Source organism: Teleopsis dalmanni, unplaced genomic scaffold, assembly GCF_002237135.1.
Source record: "Teleopsis dalmanni isolate 2A unplaced genomic scaffold, ASM223713v2 unscaffolded_contig_4426, whole genome shotgun sequence".
Classification (NCBI taxonomy): domain Eukaryota; kingdom Metazoa; phylum Arthropoda; class Insecta; order Diptera; family Diopsidae; genus Teleopsis; species Teleopsis dalmanni.
In genome coordinates, this window is record NW_024035808.1 from 1 (window position 1) to 2,300 (window position 2,300).

General features: G+C 39.7%; 1 protein-coding gene across 1 annotated transcript; it reads left to right on the top strand.

The window, feature by feature from the left end:
• The first annotated feature begins 104 nt into the window (after positions 1 to 104).
• LOC119665309 lies at positions 105 to 1,752 on the top strand. The gene has a single exon (XM_038074574.1). It carries the CDS (start codon positions 219 to 221, stop codon positions 1,071 to 1,073), a length of 855 nt encoding a protein of 284 aa, XP_037930502.1. The 5' UTR covers positions 105 to 218; the 3' UTR covers positions 1,074 to 1,752.
• Positions 1,753 to 2,300: the final 548 nt, after the last annotated feature.

Genomic DNA, 2,300 nt, shown 5'->3' on the forward strand with positions numbered 1-2,300 from the left:
ATATACTTGTGGCGTTCACTTTGCCATCTACCGGCAAAGGGAAACCAAAAATGACATTTTTGGGTTTAGGTTAAGCAGCCAACTTCAAGTAGAAGCTTGGCAGAAATAAAATAGTGAATGAACAATCAAAACGTGTTTCTTATTTGTTTATATAAACTTATGGTATAAGGCCATAAATTGGTGACCCCTTCAAAAAAAAACTTCAAGGAAAACGCAAAATGCAAGAAACTGAACATGCAGAGACTCCAACAGAGACAAATAAATTCCAGCCTATGGAAGCGGAAGCGTCGGCAGTGCAAGCGATTGGGCAAATGAAGTTGCCAAACTTTTTGACCAAGGACCCAACGTTATGGTTTGCGCAAATTGAGGGCCTACTACATATGAGCCGAGTCACAGCAGATTTATCGAAGTTCTATACAGTAATTACTGCGCTGGATGCAGAAACGCTGCAACAAGTTGCGGATATTGCAAAAAATCCTCCTGAAACAGGCAAATACGACAAATTAAAGAAAGAACTAATTTCTCGTTTTTCAGAATCGTCAGAAAAGCAGCTCATAAAGCTACTCACCGGTCTGGAACTTTCGAACAAAAAACCAAGCCAACTGGTACGTGAAATGCGCACATTAGCAGGCGCAAATGTCTCAGAGGAGGCATTAACAACACTGTGGCTGCAACGTATGCCAAACAGTGTAAGATGCATTCTATCAGCATGCAAAACCACAAGTATTGATGAGCTAGCAGAAATTGCTGATAGAATATTAGACAACAGTCCAGTACCATCTTACGTAATGACCACAAACGCCAACAAATCAAATGACAAGTTGGAAGCCCGCGTAACAACATTAGAAAGTTCGGTCCAACAAATAAATCAGCAGCTTATCAACATAGCAGCAACTTTAGACAGATTGGAGAAACGAGACAATCGTGGTAGAGACAACAGCCGCAGCCGCAGCAGTTCTTGCAGACGTGAGAAAGTCTGTTACTACCACATAAAATTTGGGGCAGCAGCGACTAAATGTAGCCAACCGTGCGAGTTTGGCAAACGTAAAAGCGATAATCGACAGGGAAACTAGCGAGGCTGTCGTCATCAAACACGGTTGGCGACAGCATAAAAAACCAAGAGCTACGTTTACATGTGTATGACAGAAAAAACAACATTAATTTTCTAATTGATTCTGGGTCAGCTATATCACTACTTCCACTACCAGGCATCAATCCAAAAAGTAAAATGCAACCAGACGATTTAGTTCTTTATGCAGCGAACAACACTGCAATCAAAACTTTTGGCAACAAGCAACTAGCAATAGATTTAAACCTTAGAAAAGATTTCAACTGGTATTTCATCATCGCTGATGTTAAAACAGCCATAATTGGGGCAGACTTTCTCACGCACTACGGCTTACAAATCGATTTGAGGGCAAAATCGCTCATTGATACGCAAACCACGTTACAGTCAAAGGGTCTACTGAAAGAAGTAGCCCACGAAAATGTTTCGACAATAAATTCATCCATCAAATTCCATGACGTCATCGCAAAATATGTTGACGTAACAAATTTGAACAGGTACCAACTACCAACAACAAACAGCGTTCAACACAGAATAATAACAAATTGCCAGCCAAGATCAGAACGCCCACGGCGTTTTTCAGGTGAAAAATTAAGAGCAATCAAAGATGAGTTCCGTGTATTACTACATCAAGGTATAGTGAGGCCATCCAGCAGCCCCTGGGCAAGTCCTATACATTTAGTAAAAATTGACGACATAGCCGAAAGACTACACAGCAGTAATATTTTCTCTAAGATCGATATCACGAAAGCATATTATAACATACCAATGAATCCAGATGATATTGTTAAAACAGCGGTAAGCACACCAATAGGTCTGTTTGAATTTGTCGTGATGCCATTTGGTCTAAAAAATGCCACACAGACTTTTCAGCGATACATGGATTCAATATTTCGTGAATTAGACTTCGTGTTCTGTTACTTAGATGACATTCTAATATTTTCGGAAAATGACACTAAACATAGAGAACATATTGAATGTGTCCTACAAAAACTAAAAGCTGCTCGATTGGTAATCAACAGTTCGAAATGCGAATTTGGCGTAGAAAAACTCACATTTCTTGGATACGAAATATCAGCGACAGGATTAAATCCCCCACAAGAACGAGTTGAAGTGATTAAAAATTTTACAATGCCAAGTAACATAATGGAACTTCGACGTTTCCTGGGCATTATCAATTTCTACAGAAAATGTATTCCTAAGGCAGCACAAATGCAAGCGCCACTAAATAGTC

Excerpts from the sequence above, each read along its gene's own strand:
- LOC119665309 (XM_038074574.1), top strand. The coding sequence starts at position 219 with ATGCAAGAAACTGAACATGCAGAGACTCCAACAGAGACAAATAAATTC.